Source organism: Nuphar pumila, chromosome 14, assembly GCF_984573655.1.
Source record: "Nuphar pumila chromosome 14, dmNupPumi1.hap1.1, whole genome shotgun sequence".
Classification (NCBI taxonomy): Eukaryota; Viridiplantae; Streptophyta; class Magnoliopsida; order Nymphaeales; family Nymphaeaceae; genus Nuphar; species Nuphar pumila.
The window spans coordinates 89,595,577-89,621,930 of record NC_143262.1 but is presented as its reverse complement, the minus strand read 5'-3'; the positions used below and the strand labels follow the sequence as shown (position 1 = coordinate 89,621,930).

General features: G+C 40.7%; 1 protein-coding gene across 12 annotated transcripts in view; it reads right to left on the bottom strand.

The window, feature by feature from the left end:
- Positions 1-1,020: 1,020 nt before the first annotated feature.
- The window catches only part of LOC149817347 (uncharacterized), a 67,100-nt gene continuing 41,766 nt past the window's right edge, over positions 1,021-26,354 (bottom strand). For all 12 annotated transcript variants that reach the window (XM_089987924.1, XM_089987928.1, XM_089987925.1 and 9 more), the window contains 7 exons: positions 5,907-6,088; positions 5,763-5,830; positions 4,893-4,965; positions 4,767-4,828; positions 3,775-4,681; positions 2,872-3,162; positions 1,021-1,537 (listed from right to left, as the gene is read on the bottom strand). In XM_089987924.1, coding sequence (XP_089844050.1) covers positions 1,261-1,537; positions 2,872-3,162; positions 3,775-4,681; positions 4,767-4,828; positions 4,893-4,965; positions 5,763-5,830; positions 5,907-6,088 — 1,860 coding nt within the window. In that variant the 3' untranslated portion in view covers positions 1,021-1,260. The remainder of the gene's footprint in view (positions 1,538-2,871; positions 3,163-3,774; positions 4,682-4,766; positions 4,829-4,892; positions 4,966-5,762; positions 5,831-5,906; positions 6,089-26,354) is intronic.

Sequence of the window (26,354 nt, the reverse complement as noted above, 5' to 3'; positions counted from 1 at the left end):
CCGTGTGGGGCTCCAGCCGCAATCCAAGTTTCAACCCCATCGAGTCGTTTCAACATGATGGTCACGTCTCGGCTGACACACATCAAATTTTCGTCCATTCAGGTCATCATCTCCATCATACGCGACATTTGATCGTCGCTGGCGGTGTCCTCCTGCTCCTTTCCCTTCGCCGGATCGTTCCTCATGTTTGGTGGCATGCTGCTGGTGACAGAGGATACCCGGTGCTCTGATACCATTTGATGCAGTGGAGTATCAACTTCTCGGGTGCTTGTGGGCTGAAACTGAAGCACGACCCCTCATCGTGCTATGAACCAGTGAACAAAATCAAAGAAAGGGGCCACCAAAGAGTGAAAAGTAACCTTTTATTCTTTTATTTCAATGAGGATCAACAAGACAATGCAAAAATCAATCTAACATGACCAAGATAAATGAATAACGAGTCATAAGCAAAACATGGAAATCAAAGGGAAAAGTCTGACAGAAAAAATCCAAATGAGAAAAAAACAAAGGCAAAACGGCTGCGATTTTCAATATTCTCCATCCAGCGCATGAAACCCTAGAGGGGTTTTTAAAGGCTTTTGGCTGGATCCGGGTATCTGGCCCCAGACCCGATGCCGCTCCGGTGTGCTGCTGGATCTGGAGCTGTCCGTCCCGTACTCTTTGGGCTCATGATCTGGAATTGGCACGCAACGGGACTCCTTTCCCATGTCTTGGAACCAATATCTGGATTGAATCCGATCCCCAGAGTGTAAATCCGGTCCCCTCCTTGGGTCACGCTGTATGGACCCGGGTTCATCCTACTCTGCATCATTTTCCCAATGAGTATTTTCTTATTGTATATCATGTTCTTAGCTTCTTTGTTGCATAGGTTGATGACCTCTAATCTGTCCTTGATCTGAGCCTAGACTTCATTATTAGTCTGCTTATATAACAGAAATGTAGTCAAATTACACGCCAAGATTACCAATCATCATGATAAATATTAATTCTCTTGAAAAGTGCATCCACGAATCATAGATGTGAGCCTTCCCAACTTCTGGGGAAAAAATGCTATTATTCAGAAACTCTTCAAAATGTTATCACTTCAAAAGAACTGATTACATCTTATCACTTGATTAAATAATCAAGTTCTTTCGACAAATGAACTTATTACAAGATCAATCAAGCTGCACTATCATTCCTACGGGCATGTAGCTTATTGTATAACTGGTAGGGGTCTGCCTAACCCCAGCTTATCTATCGAAAAACCAAACTGGACTATCAATTCCATAGCCTTCTGCAAGCACAATCATAAAGAACCTGGATGAAGCTCTTCGCGTCTTCCTCGTTTGGCAACTTCAGTAACTCTGAAACACTTGTGAATCCCATGTGACTTTTTATTGGAACATCTTTGTTTATTCTTGACCTTGATACTTCTTTAGCATGCCGTGGAGGTGAAAGCGCCCATTGCATTGCCCAGATAGCAAGAGGCCGCATATAAGAGATAGACCGATACTCGTTGTGATTCGTCCAAGCTTCAGGTGTTTGAAATGCCCACCTGCACAATTATTAAAGTCAAAACTAATGGTAGTTCTTCTGTCAGTAAAGTCAACATCAGCCATACAATGTACCAACATATGCATGCACACGTGCATACACACATAGAGGCAGCTTGAATCAAAACCAAACAGCCTATGTAACATGGATACTCCATTTTTACTCCTGTATTGTATCCCCTTATATATTACTTGCATCAGAAAACTTCACAAAAATGGCCATGTCCTCGTATCTTCAGCTCTATTCTGTGCAACATAGCTAACAGCAGAAGCATCTTACTAGCAACTAGTCATTGTAGAGTATAATTGAATACTCATGATGACATTGTATTATGACTTGGCTAAAAGGTAAAAATACGATTGTTAGTAACGTCAGAAAGCCAGTTGGGAGTACATTATGCTAATGATAAAGCCTGAAATAGATCTAGCAATGTTGGGCACCTGTTGCCACAATTTTTTTCACCAATTAATTTTCCAAGTGCCAATAGTTACTGATGACATACAAGGAAAAGTTTGTATCAGATCACCACTGATTCTAATGATACTACCAAACGTTTCATCAATCTGGAGAAATAATTGTCTCCATCAGCAATAATTCAGAGAAATTGTTTCTTAATTGTTAATGCAGAACTGACCATTGTTGGATAGCGGATTTAGATAATGGCACCCCTATTCTGCATCTTGTGACTATTATTTCGGTTCCAGTTTTAAACTTCAACAAAGATTTATACCTTTAGGGGACATTTGTTACATACCTCCGCGAAGGAAGAGCATGTCCCATGGCCACATTTGATAATGCGGGCCTCACATCCCCTTTCTTTGCAGGGGCATTAGTTTCAGCCCCAGCAGCAAAGACTGCCCCTTTCTTATGAAAGGGGCTGAAACAAACACCCCTTTAAAGCAAGAACACCATTTGGATTGAGCATGTGAGCAGCGACTCCAAAAGGTGATTAAACTACCCAGTTAATTTATTTCTAACATCACAGATGCTATGTCACAGGGACTCGCCCAACTGGGTGCCGCACCCACGTCGACGCGACGCGATGCGGGTGCGCATGCGGCACCCGGTGTGGTCAACCTGACCCTGGGTGCATTGACCGCACCCAAGGTCATTTATATCCATCTTTTGGACTTCATATATATATATATATATATATATATATATATATATATATATATATATATATATATATATTTTGCTGCACCCCTGCACCAAAGTTTTTTGAAAGTGCCGCACCCCCGTCCCCGCACCCATGTGACATAGCACAGATGTGTATATACATATATTTATATTTAAATTGAGAGAGAGAGAGAGAGAGAGAGAGAGAGAGCTTACCCAAGTCCTTCCTGAGACCAAACAGTGTTGAATACTCCTTGTGCAGTTTTAAAGGCTTGTTCTTCCATGCCTTCCTGAATCATAGAGGCAGCTAGAGCATAAGTCACTCCAGGCCATACCTCTCTTGACTGTAATGCAGTTGTATCAATCCGACCATCTGGTAGCATCCCATTAACAGCACCCTGTTTACCATCTTTGAACTGCAATATATTGAAGTTATAAATCTTCTCAAGTGTACTTTGTGCCTTGCGTTCTTCCAAAATTGGTGCAAGACCACATGCCCTTGAATACCTATGAAAAAAATACAAGTTAGGCTTGCTGTGCAATATGTGCATGTGCATGCCAATTTTTTCAAAGGTTGTAACATAGAAAAAAATAAAACTTCATGGTGTAAGCCATCACATATGAAATGACAAATGCATATTAACCACATCTTGCTTTAAAAGCAAGCAAGCTTATTCATCAAGTAGGGATTCAAGTACAAACCAATGGAATAAATCACCATCCTAACAAGGGCATAAAAATTGCAATAAGATTTATTCCAGTAGAGGATTCATCCAGGCTGCATGGTTCCCACCCATCCAAAGAATATCACATCCTGACCATGAGCCCCATGCACAAAATTGAAGAATTTCCCTAGTAATCATATGGTCAACCATTCTACGCATCAAATTCTTGATGATGACAAGATAAAATATTCCTTGAATTGCACAGAGGGAAGAAAACACTAAATATTTTTAAATTAGAAAAACCCACATAATGCTATTCCTGCAAAAATCTCATGAGAACCAAGGTCAGATTCATCGATATCATGATAGTTCTTGAGAACCTAGGCAAATATAAACAGAATACGAGCAAGGTACAAATATATACATAAGATTGTAAAAAATTGGTCCTACATACCAGTATCCAGCCAACTGATCTGCCATGATGGATGAGCTTGAAGCACTGCCACTATGATCATAATTTAAGTAAGAACCATTCCACAATGTGTCATAAACCTTTTTGGCCTTCTCATATTTACTCCAGAAAATCTCTTCAGAAATCTTATCACCAACTTCATGTGCCATTGCAGAAGCAGCCTGAAGTGCTGCCACCCAAAGCCCTCCTGTATAAGCACTTACACCAGTGACAAACCACAAGTCAAAGGTCTGATCAGGAAAACCTTCATTCTCAATCATCCCATCTCCATCTTTGTCAAACTGCTCCATGTAAGCCATGGCCACGTAAACTGATGGCCAAACAGCATGGCAAAATGACTTATCACCAGTTGCAACTACATCCCTGTAAACTTGGAGCACAAATTTTGGGTTCAAGTCTTTCCACCTATTTGAGTTGTGAAGATTATAGGCATTTACTTCAAACCATGGGTCATGAAGCCCGATATCATGGGGTACAGCACCGAGAACCTTTCTGGGAACCCACTCACCCTCAGCTAGTGTTTGTATTTTTTCAGGATCATTCATCATTACTGCTGCTGCAAAATCTCTTTGGATGCTGAGTTCAAGTTTTGGGAAGGTCATGACTAGAGCATACGAGGCATAAAAATGGACATCATAAGTGTTCCACATAAGGTATTCTATTCCTTCAAGATACAACATTTGTCCAACATTTTCTTCTCCATCTTGAAGCAATGCAGGTCCAAAAGCTGTGTTTAATGTGCTTGGATTGTGCATCTTTTCGAGAATGAAAGTTATCTTATCAAGGACATTGACTGCAGTATCATCATTTGTACTTCGAGAAATGGTCTTATTAAGAGAAATATTTTCATATGTAAGGGTAACATTATCCTGAGCAGGAGGCATTCCATCTGCAGGAAACTTCCACACTTAGATACACTAGACAACACTGGATACAATTTAGTATTTCCAGAATATGACAAGTATAGCACATACCAGTCCATATTGTTCCCCCTGCATTAAGATAATAGAGCTCGTTGAACAGAGTAATGGGATACCTGCAAGAATACTTGGGTGAAGTTTCCAAAATTTCCGATACTAAGGGAAAATCAGAAAACCTACCAATCAGGAAGCCTTTTATCTTGAAGAATAGGTTTCTGCCACATTTCAATCTGAGACTCCCATTGTCCATGATCTATTAAAAACAAACAGGAAAAACAAGGAACATATTTTACAAGCAAAAATCTTATTGTATGATTACGATTTGTAGCATTGCACCACAATTTTTATTTTTTTTATCATTTATTTGTTTTTTATTTTAAAGAAAAAAAATCAGAAAACATCAATAATCTTTCATAGCAATAGAAGTAGCAATAGACATTTTTCAGGAAATAGAAGAGAGATATAAATGTGTTTATGACCCAGTTTGCTTGTTTGTTTTCTCTTTCAGGGAATTTGAAGCCAAGATTCCTTGGTCAAGATGCCTAATGTTCAGCTAGAACTTTCAGGCTTTATATAGCATGGGCACTTCTACTAGGCCCCGTACCTATGATGTACCCATGCCAGTAATAGGCGGTACTCCTGACACGGATCGACTGGGTTTTTTATGTAGGTCAACCCAATTTATCCATCTTATGATCTATGGTCTATGCTTGGCAATAGCAGTGTAACTATATACTTGTTGATATTTGTTAACTATATACGTTTGACATGCTTCAGAATTTTAGTTTGTGATTGATAATCTAACTTCATATCTAGAGCATTTTATAAAATATAAGATAATTGTGCATATATATATATATATATATATAAGAAACTACTGTCAAATAGAGTTCTTGAGCACATGTATTTAAACTTAAATGATAAAGCAGACATTGTCCATCTGATGAATGACAATATATCATGGCATAAGTTCAACAAATGTCCTCTGCTGGTTGTAATAAAGAACTGGTGAAATCATATGCAGCTTGCAGAACATATATAGAAGGTTACCAAGAATAGCATCGTGTGCAAGATTTGCTGCAGCGTCCCCATCAAAGCCATAAAATTTGGTGTACCGCCTAGAATGAAACATATCCACCATTAATAGACATCATTTGCAATAGCCATGGCTGCCTCGTCTAGTATGACACCCACCTATGATACGTTTTACCACTGGCAAACTTGAGTTTAGGACAGGGCCATGATAAAGAAAATGTAACAGTACGAACTTGATGGGATGGAACAGTGACAGAGGAAGCTACTGCAGCTCCAATAGATGATCCATTCTCTGAAGGCATTATCTTCCCATCAGGAACAAGCTGATCGAATGACCCATGCTGTTTGGGAGGAGGAAGAAACCAGTGGACCATAACATAGAAGAGTTACCAGGAGAGTAAGAAAGTATTTAAAGAGCAAACTTGAAACAAATAAATTAAATATGCACATAAAAAAAATACAAAAATCACTCATTGATGGCAGTTGTAAGTGAACTGTTTTTTTTTTTCCTTTTGCCCTATAGAAACTAAATGATTAAAACTGATTTCGTGAGTAAAACTGCTTGTTTAATGAACCAAGAGGAATAAAATGTTGCCACAGATTATCATATGACTAACAAATATTTTAACTAACTAGTTGTTGTATGTATCCATGTATATGCATATTTTTATTCATGTAAATTCCCTCATTTCATAACCTTTTTTTGGTCCAACTAGGCTGACTAATCCCTCCCAAGTGCTGACTAGGCATTGTAGGCTCTGCCACCCAAGTGTTGACTAGCACGTTTGACTACATAGATGACCATTTGGGAAGACTCCCAAATATATGCATAAACTAACTGAATATTTGTGAAATTCTCTGAAATGAAATAGGGATCTTCGAAACACGAGCTTAGATTTACAAGGGAAAGTGTCAAGAATGACACTAAAGCATAACCCTTAAAAAGGGTATAACTGGAAACAAAATAAAAATAAAAAGGTATTCTTTATTGATATGAAAAAACAATTGCTTGAGAAGCATTGGGCTAGAACATAAGAGGGACTGCACCCCTTTATATACACAGCTGAAAGAGGAATAGAGCCTTTGGACTGTCCAACGGCTCTATTGCTAGTCAAGTCCGGACAAGACTTGACTAGCAAATGTCATTCTAGTTCAAACTGAACTAGATGACATAAAGACAAAAAATAAAAATAAAGGAAACAAAGTTACAGAAAAGAAAGAAATGAAAAATATATTTATAAATATATATAATAATATATTATATATATATATATATATATATATACAGTTTTACATTTTAACACTCCCCCTCAAACTTATGGTATAATGAGCAAAAGTTTGTCTAAGAGAAAGTGAAACCGGGGAGCAACGAGAGGCTTTGTAAAGAAGTCTGCTAACTGATATTCTAAAGTGACATATGGCAGATCAATTATCCCGTGTAGATATTCCTCTCTGACGTAGTGACAATCCATTTCGATGTGTTTGGTGCGCTCGTGGAATGTTCTGTTACTGGCAATGTAGATCGCACTTTTGTTGTCACAGCACATTTGTGAAGCCTTTGTTGCTTCAACTCCCATGTCAGCAAGCAGTCATCGGAGCCAAACTACTTTCATGGTCGTGGTTGTCATGGCTCTGTATTCAGCTTCGGTGGATGAGGGAGATACCTTTTGCTGCTTTTTACACCTCCACGAGATCAATGATGCCCCTAAAAAAACATAAAAATCAGTGATTGAGTGTCTGTTATTGGGATCATCTCCCCAATCAGCATCAGTATATGCAATTAAATCAAGAAAAGAGGAGGAAGATAAGAAAAGTCCTCGTAAAAGAGATGACTGAATGTATCTGATAATATGCATGACTGCTCCCATATGAACAGAAGTAGGAGCATGTTGAAATTGACTTACGGTGTGAACAACATGTGCTATATCTGGTCTGGTAATGGATAGATAGGAAAGTGCCCCGACAAGCTGTCTGTAAGGAGTAGGGTCTGCAAGAAGTTCTTCATCATCAATCTTCATTTTAACATTAACAACTTCTGGAGTGTCGACTTTCTTATCATCAGTAATACCAGACTTGGAAACAATATCAAAAGCAAATTTAGTCTGAGATAATAAATATCCTCTAGGAGAATAAACAACTTCAATGCCTAAAAAATATCTTAACATGCCTAAATAAGTCATTTCAAAATGAGATTTAAGAAGTATTTTGATCGTTTCAACTCCCTATTTATCACTTCCGGTGATGATCATATCATTCACATAGAGAAGAAGCACAATGATCCATACATCAAAATTCTTAATAAACAAAGCAGTGTCAGTTAAACATAATTGAAAACCAATATCAATCATAACATGACTAAACCTATCATACCAAGCTTTCGGTACTTGTTTAAGTCCATAAAAAGCTTTTTCTAAGCGAAGGACTTTACCCTTAAGAATACTTAGACCAGGAGAGAGTTTCATGTATACTTCTTCAACTAGCTTTCCATTTAAAAAGGCATTTTTGACATCCATTTGAAAAATAGACCATTTTTTGATAGAAGATAAGGCAATTAAGGTTCGGACAGTTGTCATACGAGCCATCGGAGCAAAGGTTTCTTCATAATCAATCCCATATTCTTGGGCATAACCTTTGGCTACTAATCGAGCTTTATATCTTTTAAGAGTACCATCACTCTTGGTTTTAATTTTATAAACCCATCGACATCCTATAGTTTTCTTCCCTGGAAGGAGATCTTGAATAATCCATGTATAAGCCTTTTCAAGTGCATCTAATTCAGCTTTCATGGCTTCTATATATTTCATATCATTTTTTGCTTGAAAATATGTGGATGGTTCTTCATATGAGTGAATTAATGCAATAACTACCCTATATGTGGGTGAGAAGGACTCGTATGATACAAACTTTCCTAGAGGCCTCGAGACTCGGGATGATTGTCTAGTTGGAATGTTAGAATATTTTTCAAGTGCACATGGAGGATTAGACTCTTGTCGCCTGAAATATTGAATACTAGTATTCCTATGAACTTCATTTTCAACATTATGATTAAGATCAATAATTCTTTGATCATCATCAAAGTTACAGTCAAGGTCATATTCATCAGATGTTGATGTTAGATCTAGCAAAAAGGAGTACTCAGTGACGTCTTTTAATTTTCTAAAATCAAAGAAGCTCTCCTTTTCAAGAAAGGAAGCATTTCTAGACACATATAGTCTATTATTTTTTAAGTCAAAACATCTATAACCTTTCTGATTTTCAGCATATCCTAAAAATGCATAGGGAATCGCACGAGGAGAAAGTTTATCAATTTTGTTAGTAAATATAAAACATTTGCACCCAAATATTCTTATTCTAGAGTAGTTTGGAGAAATGTTCATAAGTTTTTCAATGAGAGTGATATTTTCTAACGAAGAAGATGTCATCCTATTAATGAGATAGGTGACAGTTAAGGCAACTTCTGCCCAAAAGTCTTTCGGGACTTGATTTGCTATTAATAAAGTCCTAGTGGTTTCTATAATATGGCGATGTTTTTGTTCCGCCAGTCCATTTTGTTGTATAAGGACAAGATCTTTGATGTGTGATGCCATGCAATTAAAGATAATTTTGAAAATTTGTGGATAAAAACTCTCCCCCTGAATCTGTGCGAAAAATAGCAATATCATTTTAAAATTTGTTTTTAACCATAATACGAAAAGTTTGAAAGTATGAAAATACTTCAGACTTATGTTTAAGAAAGTAAATCCACGTATGTCAGGAAAAATCATCGACAAAAATAACATAGTAAACAAATCCTCCTTTAGAAATTACTGGTGCAGGACCCCAAACATCCGAGGGTATTAATTCAAGTGGTCTTGAAGAGAAAAAGGTTCTATTATGAAATGATAATCTTTTCATTTTGTCGAGAATACAATCTTTACAATCAAATGATTCAGAGTTACAAAATTTCCCTAGATTTGGAGGATTTTGGCTATATGTGGATGACCAAGTCTCTTATACCACATTTCCAACTCTATTTTCTGAATATTATAACAAAAAGCTTTCTTCGGCATTTCCAAAAAATCCATGTAATAGAGTCTTTCTCTATGACCTTCCCCAATCAGCTTGCCTTACTGGCGATCCTGTACCCAACAACCATGAGAAGAAAAGAAAATATTACACCCATAATCAGAAATTTGAGATACAGATAAAAGATTTAAATTTAATTTGGGAACATGTCTAATTTCTGGAATAGAATTCTTTTTTTGTTTTATAATTTTTTTCAAAATTTCCTATTCCTTCTATTTCAAGAGAAGTCCCATCAACAGTAAAGACCTTTGACACTTGTTTTATTTTTAACACATTTGGATAGACTTTGATTATTTGGGGTCATATGAAAAGATGCACCAGAGTCAAGGAGCCAAGAAATCTTACTTGGATCAGAAAAAGATGAGGTTGTTGTACTGGTTGAAGCTTCAGATGAGAAAGAGGCACCTTTGATGAGAGACTGAAGAACCTCCATTAGTTGGGCCAGAGAAACTGGTGCATCCTGATCTTTAGGCTCCGATCCAGCAATTGCAGCTCTTTTTTCTCTCAACTCCTTAAGTTTGGGACATTGTGGCCTGTAGTGTCCCGGTTCATGATAGTGATGACAAATAACTTTCTTCTTATCATAGTCACCATTTTGTCGGTTAAAGTGAGGAGGCCTATATGATCGAACATGATTCCCTGGTCTAGACACGGCTAAAACGGAATCATCTTCAATTTTTGAAGAACCTTTCCGAAGACGATTTTCATCCATTGTTAACTCTTCAATAGTTTCAACAATAGAAAGAATTTTTCCCCGGTGAAGGAGAACCGATTTAGTGGTTTCAAATTCCGGCCTTAATCCAGTGATAAACTGGTAAAAATGTTCAGCATCGAGTTGTTTCTGACGAAGCTCGATGTCTTCGGCACAATGCCACTTTGGTTCTAAAAGGGAAAGTTCTTCCCAAAGTTCGGACAACCCATTGTAATATTCACAAATAGTTTTGTCTCCTTGTGTCATCATTCGAACTTTTTCTTGGAGGTTGCACACGTGTGCAATATCTTTAAGGGAATACATATTCTTAAGGTATTCTCATGCCTTATCGGCATGATCAAATTTGGCAAGACTTGAGCATTTTTTAATGTCAACGCTATTGATAAGCCGTGACATTATCTTCGCATGAGATATTCTCCATTCTTTCCATTTCTTCTCGTATGGGGCAAGAGCCTTGATTTTCTTTTTTTCCGATAGTGGGACCTCTTTATCTCCCTCCTTTTTAGTAAGAGATAGCTTAGGTTCCGAATCAGAACCATCCACAATCCCCCATAGGCCTTTTCTCCATATATGGTGCTTCATGATTGAAGCCCATGTTACATAGTTCGTATTGCTTAGTTTCATAGGCATGATGGTGACTTTATCATTGTCATCCATTGATTACAAGGAGAGAAGGAATAGGGATAGAAGAAAAACAAGAAGAGAATTGAAAAAGAAAGAAGAAAATACAATACAACAAGATGTGAAATCTTCCCTAATGAAGTGATAAAACACTTCTCTTCAAGTGGCGAACACTTTTGCAAACGGGCACGGAAACCAAGGTAGCTTTTCCTCAAGATCTAGTACTTCCGCGGCTTCGATACTATGAAATGAAATAGGGATCTTCGAAACACAAGCTTAGATTCACAAGGGAAAGTGTCAAGAATGACACTAAAGCATAACCCTTAAAAAGGGTATAACTGGAAACAAAATAAAAATAAAAAGGTATTCTTTATTGATATGAAAAACCAAATGCTTAAGAAGCATTGGGATAGAATACAAGAGGGGCTGCACCCCTTTATATACACAGCTGAAAGAGGAGGACTTAATAGAGCTGTTGGACACAGTCCAACAACTCTAAATAGAGCCGTTGGACTGTGTCCAACAACTCTATTGCTAGTCAAGTCTGGACAAGACTTGACTAGCAATTGGCATTCTAGTTCAAACTGAACTAGATGACATAAAGACAAAAAATAAAAATAAAAGAAAAAAAGTTACAGAAAAGAAAGAATTGAAAAATATATTTATATATATATATATATATAATAATTGATGCAGCGTTCTTCGAAGGAGAAAAGAATAGATGCCCACCGAAAAATCGGTGTGGCTTATGTTTTTATTTTCAATAAGATTTCAATAACAAATGGGAGAACAACGAACAATAAATGGAAAACAAAAGACAATAACTGTAAAGGGAAAATGGAGTAGGCGATAACAAAAAGAATAAAGTTGTTGTATTCTCAATCTTCTCTGCCTTTCACGAAACCCTAGGCAGCTTATTTATAGAGCTTCAGCTGGATTCGGGTTTGGACCCGGACCTCAAAGAACATCTGTGTGCTATTGGGCCTGTGTCATCTGTGCCTGCGCTCTTCTGGAGTAGGTACGCAGGGGAACATCAACCCTGCGTCATGGTGTCGTGGACTGGATCGGATCCAGCTCCTGGGTCCAACCATCTATCCCTGAAGTGGATCGGGTGGTGCCACCTGCAAGTCTGGGTCACGTGGTACCAACCCAATCGGGTCCTGCTCTGCATCATTCTCTCCCGGTTGGGAAGAAGTCGGCTCTGGCGACTTGTTGTCACCGCAGTAAGCATATAGATCAAACACGTTGAAAACAGGCGAGATGTGCCAATCGTCGGGCAGCTCAAGGAGATAGGCATTCAGACCCAATCGCTGAAGAATCTTAAAAGGACCATACTTTTTAGGACTCAATTTGCTATAGGTACCTACGGGGAAACGCTCAGGATGCAAGTAAACCCAAACTAACTGACCGACTTGAAACTGGACATCACGTCGACTTTGGTCTATAAACGCTTTGTAGGCCTCGTAGCTTTCAACAAGTTTAGCTCGGACCTGTCTGTGGATATCACACATATATTCGACGGCATCAAATGCATCTAGGGCGGGGTCTGGAATACCGGACACAAGGGCTAGGTCAACGACATGGGTGGGTGACCGACCGTAACCCACTTGGAACAGAGATTTGCCTGTAGACCAGTTTATGGAGCTGTTATATGCGAACTCGGCTTGAGGCAATACGAGGTCCCACGTTTTGACATTCTCCCCCATGAGAATCCGTAACAGGTTTCCCAAGGTGCGGTTGACAACTTCGGTTTGGCCATCTGTTTGAGGGTGATATGCACTGCTAAACTGGAGCTTGGTCTTCAGTAAGGCCCATAACGATTTCCAAAAATGGCTCATAAAACAGGTGTCACGATCTGAGGTGATCGTGTGAGGCAACCCATGAAAACGGGCCACGTCCTTGAAATAGTACGAGATGACTAACAAGGCGTCAGTGGTCCGTTTGCACGGGACAAAAATAGCCATCTTGGAAAATCTGTCAATTACCACTAGGATGGAATCAAAATGACGCGAGGTTCTGGGAAGACCCACAATAAAATCCAAGGACACATGCTCACTCAGGAATCGACAACGGGGTATACAAAGCGATATTTTGACGTCGACCCTTGGACACTTGACACACTCGACAACTCTGAACAAACTTGACAACATCTTTACGCATTTTGGGCCAAAAGTACCATTCATCCAACAATGCGAACGTCTTATCATGACCAAAATGCCCAGCCAGTCCCCCTTCATGCAACTCAAAAATCAATTGTAGTCTAAGGGAGAAGACATGCACACATAACTTATTATCTCGAAAAAGGTAACTGTTATGAATAGCAAAAGTTGGGTCAGTTGTGGTATCAGGGGAGAGGCACCGTTCCCAGACCTGCTGGAAATTCGGGTCTGTCGGGTACAACTCCTTGTACTGCCCGAACCCAATGACTTGCATTGACATAGTCATTAGAAGGCTATTCTTCCTACTAAGACCGTCAGCCACCTTGTTCAGAGTACCAGACTGATGGCGAATCGTAAATGTGTACTCTTGCAAGAAGCTGACCCACTTGGCATGACGAGCACTTAGCTTCTTTTGACTATTCAGGTACTTCAACGCCTCATGATCCATGTACAAGATAAACTCCTTATAAATGAAATAATGCCTCCAATAACGAAAGGCTTGTACAACGACATAAAACTCGACATCATAAGTGGAATACTGGCACCTGGCCTGAGTCAGCTTCTCACTAAAGAAAGCAACAAGTCAGCGGTTCTGACTCAAGACGGCGCCAATTCCCACCTTAGAGGCATCACACTCAACCGCAAAGACTGCATTGAAATCGGGAAGAGCTAAGATAGGGGTACTAGTCATTCTTTCCTTGATGACCGTAAAGGCTTTTTCCGCGGCAGGCGTCCAATGGAAACTAGTACCCTTTAGGCATTCTGTGATAGAGGCCATGAGGGTACTGAAATTTCGCACAAAACGACGGTAGAAAGTGGCTAACCCGTGGAAACTACGGATCTCTCTGATAGTCTTTGGGGTAGGCCAATCTACAATCGCACAGACTTTCGCAGGATCAACTTTAACTCCATCGGAAGACACTATAAAACCTAAAAACACGACACTAGACGTCATGAACTCACACTTTTTTGCATTGACATACAATTTTTCTCTCCTCAAAATTTCTAAGACCTGACACAGGTGACTCAAATGATTAGACAAAGACGAACTGTAAATCAAAATATCATCAAAATAGATAACGACAAATTTTCCTATACACAGACGCAACACTTGGGTCATCATATTCATGAAAGTACTTGGGGCATTAGATAACCCAAATGGCATGACTAGCCACTCATACAGCCCATCACATGTCTTGAATGTCGTTTTCCACTCATCCCCCTCCCGTATACGAATCTGGTGATACCCGCCTTTTAAATCTATTTTGGAGAAAATGGAGGCACCAGATAACATATCAAACATATCATCCAAACGGGGGATAAGAAAACGATATTTGACCGTGATGTGATTGATTGCACGAGTATCAACACACATGCGCATGGACCCATCTTTCTTAGGAGTGAGCAGGGCAGGTACTGCGCAAGAGCTAACACGCTCACGAATAAAGCCCTTTTGCAGTAAGTCCTGAACCTGTCTCAATAACTCCGCATGCTCGGATGGGTTCATGCGATATGCGGGGAGGTTGGGGAGACTCGATCCTGGCACAAAATCAATGGCGTGCTGGACTACCCTCATCGAAGGTAATCCATCAGGCAGGTCATCTGGTATAATGTTGTGAAACACCTCTATAAGAGGGGCAACGTCCGCAGGAATGGACACAGACGAACTCATCAACGGCTTTGCCACCAGGGCATAACAATAGTCATCTTCCTGACAATGGTTCAAGAAAGGCCGGTACGAGAGGCCCGCGAGCCTGGGGACTCGCTCAGGCTTATCCACGGTGGGAAAACCGGTCTCCTTAATAGGGAGAAGGACTATTTTATGGCCCTTGAAGATAAAAGAGTATATGTTCTTGCGGCCATCGTGAGTTGTCTTGCGATCAAACTGTCAGGGACGTCCCAAAAGGATATAGCATGCGTGCATAGGGGTTATATCACACCACACCTCATCGTGGTAGTGTTCCCCTATCGAAAACCAAACTAAACATCGTTGGGTGATGGGGACCTCGTTCCCCTTCTTGAACCAGGCCATCTTATAGGGTTGGCACAGTTTCTCGGTGTTGAGTTTCAAGGTAGACACTACACTCTCAGACACCATGTTCTCGCATGCCCCAGTATCAATGATAACATCACACGCGTGACCCTCACAGTTGCACCGGGTTCTAAAAATATTATTCCTTAACCATTTTGATGGGGCTAATTCCCGGGGTGCAGTCAACACATGACGGATGGATAATAAATTTTCGATGTTACCATCGAACTCTACAACTTCCCTTTCATCCTCGTCCTCAACCAATGACTCACTCTCAGATGCTGACTCCACAATACCTTCGACGAGATGGGTGTTCTTGCTTACCGTGGGACACTTAGACGCGACATGTCCTAACTCCTGACACCTAAAACAGCGAATGATCGACTCACTAGGTTTGACTTTGGACCGGGTATTGTATCTGGGGCCTGACTGGTCAGGTTTGCTCTAGGCTTTGAGTCCTCCTTTCTAGGAGAGATTGCTCCCCTGGTTGGGAAACTCGACTTTGGTCGACTGGACTGGTCACTGCGAGAGGTCCTATATTCCTGCCTCCTTTTCAACTTTTTCTCGACGTTTATGGCATAACTGCTTGCCTGATCTAATGTCTCAACTGTGATACAACTAAAATCATCAGAAATAGCAGAACGGAGACTAGAAATGTACCTTGTAACCTACTGGCGGGCAGTTTCCTCGACCTGCACACGTAAGGAAAGACGATGAAACTCAGAAGTGTACTCCGCCACAGTTCGAGTGCCTTGACGCAGGGTCAGGTACACCTTGTAGGCTCTCTCGGCGTGATCTGAAGGCACGAATTTTGACTGCATCAATCTCTGCATCTCCTCTCACGATTGTACGCGCTCTAGTCCCTGCCGCTCTCTCGACCTCTGCAGCTCAACCCACCATGTTTGTGCTAGGCCTCTCAGCCGAGTAGATGCTAAAGAAACACGACGGTGCTCAGCGACGGTGTGATAATCGAAGAAAAACTGCACGACATAAGAGCAATTGAAGAACTGCTCCGCATCGAACCACCCCGCAAATTCCGGAAGATCCAACTTCACCCCGTAAGTGGAGGGGTGCTCGAGTGCTCTCTGCTAACGAGTCTCCACCATTCCTGCAGGATAGTCATTCTAGAAAGCGTCATCATCCCAGACTACTTTATCGCCCTCTGTGCGGTACTGCTCGCCTGGGTGCTGGTGCTGACGAACTCCACCGATGGGTGGTCGGCGCTCAGGTCGCGCCGGTCCCTGCTGATTCTGCCTTGGTCTAGCTTGCCCGTGGGCATGAGCCATCTGCGGTCGGCGCTGGGGCACCGGGATGACAGGAAGTCCAAGGTGAGGTGGATGGGTCTCGGGTTCTAGGTGGGTAGGAATGACATAATATGGGTTTGGGTTAGGATACTGGTGTTGGGTCAGATACTGGATTGGATTCTGGTTCAGGGTTGGGTTGGTTCGGGTTTGGGTACAGGGTCTGGTTGGTATATTGTTGGGTTAATTCGCCCGATGGGATGTGGATCGAGTCTATTCCTAAACTACTCGTCGGAGCCAAATGTGGATAGGTTGGATCGATGATCGAGTTATGGGGGTGAAAGGCTTGGTTTGAACTCGATCCATGATCCATATGATTATGGGTCTGGTTTTGACCCTGCTCAAATCTGAACTAGAGCTCTACCCGGGTTCGATAGGGGTCTGGGTCAGCATTGGACATGTTTTGGGAGGCAAAAATTGTAGGTGGGATCTGATTCGGGACGGCCCACGAACCAGATCCAAGTGGGTAGGTCGGGTAAGAGGGTTCGAGACCTGGACCCGCTCCCAGGGACCCAACGGTCGGTCCCCGAGAACCGAGCCTGGTCCCTGCTGAGGAGAATCCTGGTTCGGACCCTCTCGGGTTCGGCCCAATCCATGGGGGCCCACCTGTTCCTGCTTGCGGGTGTGCCGCCACGGGCCCTCCCCGCATGGGGTCGGGAGGGAAGAGTGAGTCCTTCCCGGGTCGAGCTGAGGAACCCAGGTCTGCGGTAGGGCCCAACATGACGTTGGGATCTTGCCGACCCGGTTCGGCTTGCGGCACAACCCTTGTGAACCAATGCCACGAGCCAGGGCCTGCAGGTGGACCCAGCGTAACGCTAGGGCCCTGCTTGTAATGACCCCAACTCATCCCCTTGAAAATACGGATTTAAAAAAAAAAACAAGTTACGAAAATATTTTCAGAGATCCGGGGCCTTTACAGTTCCACTCACAACTGGATAACCACACACCACAATAGAGCTTACACTTATCATCCATACCAAACCAAAGCATTATTCATTTATTGAAATACTGATAAATACGTCTAGAGACACTTGAATATATGAATTATTCAGAGTGCAATAACAACTAAATGAACCGAAAAAGAAACAAAAGTAGAGCCATGATGTCCATCTGTGATCTATCTAGCAAGTGCGTGACACCCGTGACTTTTCCAGACACCAGTCACTTCACTGATTTCCTGCTTCTGCGAAAATAATAAAAAGAGGGGGTCAGAAATCCAAAGAATTATGCGTACAGATCCCTCTAATGAAAATAAGTGAGCATAAAGAACATAGGTACAATTTTATGCAATTTTTTAGAGGAATGCAATTATGACAATTACCTGATCAAATTTAAGCATTCATACAACATTAATTAAGTATACAAGAACCTTAATCAACAGCAGGTACTTCAGTTTAAGTAAGCAAGCTATTCCACATGCATTAAAAATTAATCATCACCCATCCAACAATGTATAACATTTAAGGGAAAAAGTAAATTATGCATGTCCTAATGCATAGCAGGGTTATGCATGAATTATGTGCAATGCATGAACACCTTACTGTCTTGCATTTAAGTTTCTTTTTCCATATCCATGCCCTATTAAATGCATACAATTTAAGTTCCTCTTTTTAATTACCATCACCCGCAGATACACCAAACAGGTAAAATCCCCGAGGTCAAGTTAGGTTCCCAGGGTAGCTTAGCACACAATTTGTATTTTATTATAGGGTTCCAACTTAGCCCTCGACCGAATCACCTTCGGAACATTAGACTTCCACATTTAATGTCGAGGACACAAGGGACACCCCACGCCCACAAGTGTCACTTCCTTGGTACCATAAACAACAGTTGTGTCCAAACACACCACCCCCGGGTAAAGTGTCAGACTCTCTCTAAAACCGTGGCCAGAAGAAGGAACCTCAATATCGAGTTCAACAGACCAAATTTAAGCACACAGAGTTTTTGTATCCTCTCAGTCTCCCCAAGACCTGATCTCCAAGATCTCCATTCTCCAGATGGAAGATCCACGAACATAATTTTATATTGTTCTTATTTATTATATTTTTATTAAAGTCAATTCTTTAAGTTTGCGACACCATATGCAAAAGTAAAGTGAAAACCCGCATCCTCCCTTGTGATGACCCTTACGAGACTCCAGCCCGTGAGGACAACAGGAACTGTGTAGTAGTGTGCCATGAAATGAAATGGGGATCTTCGAAACACGAGCTTAGATTCACAAGGGCAAGTGTCAAGAATGACACTAAAGCATAACCCTTAAAAAGGGTATAACTGGTAACAAAATAAAAATAAAAATGTATTCTTTATTGATATGAAAAACCAATTGCTTAAGAAGCATTTGAATGAAATACAAGAGGGGTTGCACCCCTTTATATACACAACTGAATGAGGACTCAATAGAGCTGTTGGACACAGTCCAACAGCTCTATTGCTAGTCAAGTCTGGACAGGACTTGACTAGCAACAGTCATTCTAGTTCAAACTGAACTAGATGACATAAAGACAAAAAATAAAAATAAAGAAAAAAAATTACAGAAAAGAAAGAAATGAAAAATGTATTTATATATATATAATAATATAATATTATTATATATATATATGTACAGTTTTACATTTTAACATGCCATACCAACTTGGGTGGTTTAAGTGACGCAAATCAAAAAATATATATAAGAAGGAATCAAACCCACGGCTCTCCAGGCCAGTGATGATCCATTTAGGCCATCGATGCATCACATAACAAAACCAAAGTAGTGTTTTATTCATAACACTAGGCCAAAGTGTCAAAAGCATGTCCACTCATGCAACCATAAACTCAATTATAAGCATGTCATTTTTCAATCATATGCATTCTCACTAAGTGTGCTACCTCCATCACATACATGTATCCACCAATGCATATCTCCTGCGAGTGTGTGCACGCGAATAAACCCCTCAATTTCGCATACTTATGTTAAATGAGGCATCAATAATCTAGTATAAGCATGACTATACATTTTACATGTATACTCATAACATTGCTCATTTCCATCAAAATTTGCATCCATTAAAAACTCACACTCCTCCTGTCAAACTGAACAACATATCATTGCAGGAGAAAAGAAGGGATTATATATTATTTTTCTTTTTGTTCTAATAAACAAATCCAGCCCAACCGACAGGCAACCGACCTTGTCGGCAAGGTCTGACAGCATATGCAAAGGCCCAGTCTGGGCCTGTGTATGCTGTCAAGACCAAAACTGTAAATTTTTTTTTCGGTTCCTGTATTGAGAAAGAGAAGAGAAATAGAGAGGGAAAGAAAAGGGAGAGAGCGACTTCGGCTGTCACGATTTCTCTATGAAATCGTGACCTAAACTTAGGTATTTAAGTTACATTAAGGTATGGGTCCGGGTCTGGTGTATCCAGACCCGATAAATGAAAAACAAAAATTACATTACATGTTACATGGATTGGGTACATGGATCGGGTCAGATCCTATGCACCTTTTTCACCCCCCCTCAAGTTGATCATGGTTTTGGACCATGAACAACTTGCTTTTAAGCATCCAAAAGCGATCCTTGGTTAACCCTTTTGTAAATATGTCTGCAACCTGTCTTTCAGTACTGACAAACTCAGGTTCAATCTCTTTTTTTTCAACCTTCTGTCTCACAAAGTGTTGGTCGATCTCAATGTGTTTGGCACGACTGTGATGTACTGGATTGAATGACATATTGATAGCACTTTGATTGTCGCAGAACAAGGCAGTGTGGGAGATCTTTTCTCCTACTTCAGTTAGAAGATGCCTGATCCATGTGACTTCGGCAGTGGCAGCAACCATGGATCTATATTCAGCCTCAGTGCTTGATCTAGCGATAGCTTTTTGTTTTCTACTGCTCCAAGAGACTAAATTTCTTCCAATGAAGGCACAATATCCTGATGTAGATCTTCTTTCGTCGGGATCTCCTGCCCAGTCTGCATCACAATATACAGCAATTTCGTGCTCGTTTTGGCCATGGGACTGTGGTAAATATATCAATCCATCCCCAATAGTCCCTTTCAGATATCTAAGGATCCTCTTGACCGCTTCCATATGTCCAGTACGTGACGCATGCATAAATTGAGACACTTGATTGACTGAATAAACAATATCAGGTCTAGTGAATGTGAGATATTGTAACATTCCTATTATGCTGCGATACCTGGTGGGGTCATCACACAGATCTCCATCATGAGCGCTAAGTTTTTGATGAAGTACACTCGGAGTTCCTAGAGGTTTGCAGTCTTTCATGCCTGTCTTGCTGAGAACATCTACGGTGTACTTGTGTTGAGTGAGTGTCAGTCCATGAGCCTGGTTGTCAACTTCTACACCAAGGAAATAGCGTAGAACTCCAAGGTCTTTCATTTTGAACCTTTGACCTAATAAGTCTTTTATTTCTTGAATGTGGTCCGCAGAGTTTCCTGTGATGATAATATCATCGACATAAATTAATAATAAAGTGGTCACAGACTGGCTTTTAAAGATAAATAATGAGTGGTCCAGCATGGAACGTGAAAATCCATGTTTCTGAATTTCAGATGAGAAGCTATCAAACCAAGAGCGAGATGCTTGCTTCAGGCCGTAGATGGCTCTTTTTAACCTGCATACATGGGTTTTACAATTTTGTTCTTGATATCCAGGGGGTTGTTCCATGTATACCTCCTCCTTCAAATCCCCATGTAAGAATGCATTTTTTACATCAAGCTGACTCAACTTCCATCCATGTTCAACAGCCAGGGAAATGATAATTCGAATCGTTCACATTCTTACAACCGGACTAAAAGTCTCATCATAGTCTTGCCCTGCTTCTTGAGTGAATCCTTTTGCTGCAAGCCTTGCTTTATATCGTTCAATAGTTCCATCTGGCTTGTACTTGATTTTGTAGACCCATTTGCATCCGACAACATTTTTGTCAGGTGGTCTGGGAACAACTTCCCATGTTCCACATTCATGCAAGGCTTGCATTTCATCATTCATGGCTTCTACCCATTTCATAGAAGTTGCTGCCTGATAATACATGATGGGCTCTTCATCCTTATTGATGGTAGTTAAAAACAATTGAAAGTCCAAGGAGAAGTTGTTATAGCTAACCCACCTGTCAATAGGATGCCGTATGCGGTTTGATTTTCTGACTGCGAGGGTATGAGAAGGAGTAGGATTGGCGACTGAGACCTGATCTAAAAGACTTGATGTTGTCGGTCTCTGTCTGGAATAGACAATGCCTTTGTATCTGCCCGGTACTTCCTCTGCATTCTGTGACCCCGACGTCCCAGTGTTCTCAAAAACCTCTTCTTCTTGTCGCACACAATCTGAGGAACATGTTTCATTGGAGCCAGCAAAAAGTTCTGAGCTTATCCAAGGATGGTAAATTTCAGTTGGCATACTCGTTGTGTTAGCTCCGTGATCAAAATTTTGTTCATCAAAGACAACATTTCTTGAGGTTCTGATACGTTTGTTGGTGGGATCATAACACCTATACCCTTTGTAGTCATCTGCATATCCTACAAATCTGCACTTTTGGGCTTTGTCTTGAAACTTGTTTCTCAGGGACTGATCGATATGCACATAGCAAACACATCCAAAAACACGCAGATCATAATAACTAGGATAAGTTCCAAAAAGGCAGTGATAAGGAGACTTATTTTCCAGAATAACCATAGGCAGTCTGTTTATCACATGCACGACAGAATGGAAGGCTTTTGTCCATAAGTTGATGGGAAGATTGTTGTCATGAAGCATACTTATGGCACTTTCAACGATATGCCTGTGTTTTCGTTCAGCAATTCCATTTTGTTGAGGGGTGTGAGGACAGGACACCCTTCTTCATATTCCATTACTTTGAAGAAAAGAGATAAAATCACGGGATGAGAATTCCCCACCTCCATCACATTGGAAAAATTGAATGGACTCAGAAAATTGATTTTTGACAAGTGAAAGAAAATTTTGAAACAAAGAGAAGACTTCCGACTTATTTTTTATGAAATATATCCAAGTATATCGAATATAGCTATCAACAAAGATTAGATAGTATTTGCTCCCAGATCCAGAAACAACTGGGGCCGGTCCCCATACATCAGAACAGATGATCTCAAAAGGTTTTGAAGTTCTCTTATTAATGGAATGAAAAGGCAATACATGACTCTTGCAGGAAAGACAACTGGAACATTTGTGACTGTTCTCATCCCTATTTAGACTTTCTTTTGGAATGAGATTATTAGATACAAGTTTCTCAATGAAATGACCCCCACAATGTCCTAATCGACTATGCCATAAGAATGACTTATTACATTCAGAAATACAAAAAACATTAGCAGAAGAAGATGAACACGACTCTAATGAAGGCTCTGAATTTAGGTGGACAGGGCGGACAGCATGGCAAGGAGCTTCTTCAAAGACATACATATTGCCTCGTCTCTTTCCTTCAGCGAATGTTTCCCTCGTGCGAAGGTCCTTGACCTGCACAGAGAAGGGAGTGAATTCAACTGAAGCATTATTATTATCAATAAGTTTGGAGACAGAGACAATATTTTTCTTAATGTCAGGAGCATGAAGAACGTCAGAAAAAGTAAGAGTGGAATGTGACATGGGAATGACAGTTTTTCCAACATGAGAAACAGGATGGTGGGACCCATCTCCAGTGACAATCTTACTTTTTCCAAAATAAGAAATGTGATTAGAAATTTTACCTGCATCACCTGTTACATGAGTCGCTGCCTCTGAGTCAACAAACCAGGTGCCTTCATTGCTCTGCTTCAATTTCAACTCTGACAAGGCAGATATCAACAAATCTTTAATCTCTCCACTGCTTGAGAACTTCCTTTTGTTTTCTGTCTGTGGACCCTTTCCTTTATTCTCTGGATTATGCCAACAATTTGCCTTGATATGCCCCTTTTTATTACAAAGGAAGCAAGTAGGAATGGATCTTGACCTCTGCGCATGAGCTAACATATTTGGAGTGGAAAGTAAACCACGCCCTCCGTGTCCACTTCGCCCTTGTCCTCCTCGTCCGCGTCTTCTACCATAAGACACCCCTGTGGCAAAAACTTCTTGAGAATTTGTGTGAACGTGAGATTCCTCAGAGAACCCTTTCAGAGTCATCTCATACTGAATTAATTTTGCTCGCAACTCATCAAAGGTAGGTAGAGCAGGGAGACATAATAGGGAAGTGACGATCATGTTGTAGTCGGATCCCAATCCACTCAGAGTCTGTTGTACCATATCGCTGTCATTCACCGCGCATCCTATAACTGCAAGTTAATCTGTGATAGTCTTCATCTTATTCAGATATTCCATGATGGTCATGGAATCTTTTCTCAACATCTGGAATTCCCTTTTGAGAAAAATCATTCTCGCTTGCGAAACTTGTGAATATGTTTGAACCAATTTTTCCCAAAGTTGCAGAGCAGTACAATTGTCGGGGATGGCAACAAGGACCTCTTGGGACAAGGTGGAAGTGATGTAAGCAACCACTAATTGATCTTTCCTTTCCCAGTTGAGGTACTCAACATTCTTGACATACACAATTGAACTTACTCCTTTGTCGTCTTTTTCTTCTCTCGTAACAAATCCAACTAAGGGTGGAAGTGGATTCCGAAGGTGCCGAAAATCAATGTTTGAGGTTTCGCCTACTCTTTTCTTCATCTCCTTCCGTTTTTTCTTTTACCACGATTCCAATCTCCACTTCTCGTTTCTCTTTCTGACAGCATATGCAAAGGCCCAATATGGGCTTGTGTATGCTGTCAAGACCAAAACATCATAGAGAAAATCTCCTTTATGAAATTCTGTTTTTTTTTGTAACCTGCCAAGCCCACCATGTTGGCTGGGCCCAACAGCATACACACAGGCCCAGTTTGGGCCTGTGTGTGCTGCCAGTAAACAACATCATACATGCTTAAACAAACTATTTATATATATATATATAGCACCTGTACCACAGGCAGCAAAAGCAAGTCATTCATCACATGGAACAGACTACAGATTTCTCTCTGATTTAACTATGCCATGAAGACATTAATTAGGTAATATTCAATCATAGATAAAAAAGAAAAGCAAGAGTGTGAATGGATAACATAATTTCAAGCCCGTCACAAGTGAAACTCCATTCTGAAAGAACACGGACTGTACTATCAGTCTAGTGTGATCTCAGCCCAAGACAACAAGGCAAAAATAAGCAGGCCAATATACACAGTTGAAGTCTTAAACAAAACATGAGTTGAACTGTGTAATGGCAATCCAACATAGGTTCATAAACACACATTACTTGGTGGAACAAACACAGCTTGAACCCGACACAGATGTGTCCATATTCATATGTAGAGTTTTCCCCCTACTTCCATTTAGACTATTCAAAAAGATGCAAGAAGCTACACAGGGTTTTATCCATGGGTACTAACACAAAAGAAATCCCACTACCTATACCCAGCCCATAGCTTTTTGTTTTTTTTACACACAGAAAGTTTCCTAACGTAAGCCCACAAATCCAGATTTTTCATTTACAGAAAAATCACCGCTTTGGAAAACACAAAGAGGCTGGTTAAATTCCTGAGACATACTAAAAAGGGAATGACTAACGTAGCACTCGAGTCAAGGATGTCAATGTATTTATCAATGCCAAACAAGAATATCAGGATATTGAACCTAAACTTTTTTTTTATTATACCTGAGACCCCAGGCCAACACCCAGTCGACTGGGCCTGCCTTGGCTCTGCCACAACAAGCACATGTACCCAGCCGACTGAGTCGGCTGGGACCCTGCCAAAGCTAACACAACACCCAGCTGACTGGGTCGGCTGGGCCTGTCGCCTACCACCGTCAACTAAAGCAAACGACCTCATATTTTTTTTTCTTCTTTTTTTTTGGGGCATGACTCAGCCGACCTAATCGGCTGAGTCTGCCTGGACATCGATACACCTGTATCTCCATTTTTTTTCAGGGTTTCTATCCAAAGAAAATAGCACAAAAATTGAACCATGGTTCGATTTCTCATTCATTTTCACAAGAGGGGACCCATACCTCTATCTAGCGCTAGGTCGCTGCTACAACTGCGTGAGGTTGATCCCGCCGACCCCGATTGCTCAACGTGAGGGACGTGGGCACAATCAGGCCCTCCTACCTTCCGATCGTCGAAGATGAGACCGGCGGCAACTTTCTTTCCAATGAGAGAGAGAGAGAACGGGATTCAGGATCCCCTATTTAAAAAAGGGGAACCCCCGAAAAGGAAGGAGGGGATAGGTTTTCCCCCCTTTCCATTCGGCAGCCTCGCACGACCCCGCCCCCTGCTTCCATCACGTTAGGGTTCTTTCAGAACCCTAACTGTCTCCTCCCCTTTGTTTTTATCGAGCAGACCCATCCTTTTTACTAATGTTATTTTTTTGTTACACAGGGCGCGACCCGAGTCCGAACCCGGGACCCAGTTACCGACCCCGAGTTTGGTCCGCGTCTTACCCCTTTTATATGGATCCACAAGTTGGATCCAGATGGATCCAACTGTAGATCCTCGTATTAAGTTTATATATATATATATATTTGTTTTAAATATTTATTATTAATATTTTTATTATTATTTTTTTAGTACAAACATGGATGATATCATTTATACATAAATACCCCTTTATGGGTCCTAGATCCAAAATGTGGATCTCAAGCCCAATTTGCATATTTCAAAATATTTTATTGTATAAAAAAAATAATGGCAAAAACTTA